The sequence below is a fragment of the Ictidomys tridecemlineatus genome, chromosome 3 (genome assembly GCF_052094955.1).
Source record: "Ictidomys tridecemlineatus isolate mIctTri1 chromosome 3, mIctTri1.hap1, whole genome shotgun sequence".
NCBI classification, from domain to species: Eukaryota; Metazoa; Chordata; class Mammalia; order Rodentia; family Sciuridae; genus Ictidomys; species Ictidomys tridecemlineatus.
In genome coordinates, this window is record NC_135479.1 from 214907689 (window position 1) to 214909607 (window position 1919).

Consider the following 1919-nt stretch of genomic DNA (forward strand, 5'->3'; position numbering starts at 1 on the left):
AGGAACAGCAAGAGGGCTCACAGCTAGACTGCTGGCAGCAGGAGGAGGAAGCCTCAGAGCAGACAGGCACACAGCACACGGGCTTGCAGCATACAGGCTTGCAGCACACGGGCTTGCAGCAGAGGGACACACAGCAGGATGGCTGGCAGGGGGAGCAGCTGCAGCAATCAGACTGGCAGCTAGACTGCTGGCAGCAGGAGGGGGTGCAGGAGCTGGTGCAGACTGATTGGCAGCAGGGTCTGGACACTGGGGTGCAGAGGAGGGACAGGCAGGGGGCTGGGGCGCAGCAGCTGGGGGCGCAGCAGGGGGGCTCGCAGCAGCTCTCTGGGCAGTCGTCCACCTGCCAGGAGGAGTCGGGGCAGGAATCGCAGGAGCCGGGCTGGCAGACGCGGCTGCCATAGCTCAGGTCGCTGGAGCAGAGGGACATGGTGGAGGCGGCCATGGTGGGTGTGCTGGAGGAGGGTGGGTGTGTGTGTGGGTGAGTGTGCTGGAGGAGGGTGGGTGTGTGGGTGAGTGTGTGGGTGGGTGTGTGGGTGGGTGTGTGGGTGAGTGTGTGGGTGAGTGTGTGTGAGTGTGAGCAGCCCAGGCTGCGGGGCTTTTATAGGGCTCCCTGCCTGGCCCGCAGCGCCCTCTTCCCCGTGGTGAGGACGCGAGCCCTCGTTAGCTTCCGCGTGCTGTTGGCTCCGAGGTGCAGCTCAGCTCGTAAAGGCCCTGGGCCTGCGTGGGCAGCCGACGCCCCGCACCCTTCCCTGGCCCCGTGGGGGAGGCACAACTGACCAGAGCTTCCAGCAGAGAAGCCCACCGTCCCGTCGCCCCTGGCTGGTGGCTGGAGGGCTGTCGGAGGGCTGTGAGGTGGACGTTTCTAGCAGGGACTTGGTGCTCCCTGGTGCAGGAAGTCCCCGTGCTGCAGCGGGCGGCAGCACTTGTCCCCACAGGCCCCCTCGCTGGGCAGTGCCCACCAGCAGCCCATCTGACCTCCGGGCTCAGCCCAGTGTCTGCCTCAGCCTCCCCCCTCGGGGGCCTTGACCAGCACCCAGCTGGGTGGCTGTGACGCTTGTGACGCCTGGCCCTCCTCTGCAGCCCCAAAGAGCCCCATGCAAACAGCAAGGGCAGACTTCGTGTCTCCTGTCCACTTCCTGGGTCGCTGGATGGTCCCTTGGGTCCCCAGTTGGACCCCTGAGAACCGAGGTCCCTGACTTCTCAACTGACAGCCACCAGCCACCAGGTCCTTCTGGTTGTCACTGAGAAATGCGTCAAACCCTTTGCGTTCACCACGGGACCCTCCGTGTGTGGCCAAGACGCGGCTCACCTCCCGCCCCCCGCGGCTGGAAAGGCAGGAGCAGGGGAGGGGAGACCCTGAAGCCCTGGGAGGGGTCCCCAGCACACAAGGTGGAGCAGGCCGGTGGTGGACTGAGGGCCTGCTGGTGCCTGGCGCCAGGCCCCGTCTCCTCTGGGGGTGGACCCCTGGGATCCTGGACAGGAAGAAGGAGGGGTGCGGGGAGCTCACTGCGGGCTGACCCGTCTGCGTGCAGGTTGGAGGAGACAACGGGGTGCTCTGCAGGCTGGCCGGCCTCTGGGGTCCAGGCACTGACAGACGGCATCGGCTGCCCTGGGAGCCACCGTCTGTGACAGCACTGTGTCCCACACACCCCTGCTCAGGACAGCTGGGACAGGGCCTTGGTGGAGCGCATCCACCTCAGGTCTGGGGGCCGGACACTGAGGGTGGAGGGGAGCCCGGGCGAGGGAGGCCCACGCACTGGGCTGAGGGGCAGCAGAGCCCAGGGGGCGGCGGGTTGGACGGAACCTGAGCCCTCTGCAGCCCCGCCCCAACTGCGTGGGCAGATGTCACGCTGGGCAGGGGGGAACCGAGAAGCAGAAAGCCACGTGAGCCACCCGAGCTCGGGAGACGTCACAGCCAT

General features: G+C 67.3%; 1 protein-coding gene across 1 annotated transcript in view; it reads right to left on the minus strand.

Annotated features, from left to right (window-relative positions):
• LOC101967633 (uncharacterized) overlaps positions 1-442 on the minus strand; it is a 2618-nt gene extending 2176 nt beyond the window's left edge. The window contains exon 1 of the mRNA XM_078044759.1: positions 80-442. Within this exon, the coding sequence (XP_077900885.1) occupies positions 80-442 (363 nt within the window). The remainder of the gene's footprint in view (positions 1-79) is intronic.
• Positions 443-1919: the final 1477 nt, after the last annotated feature.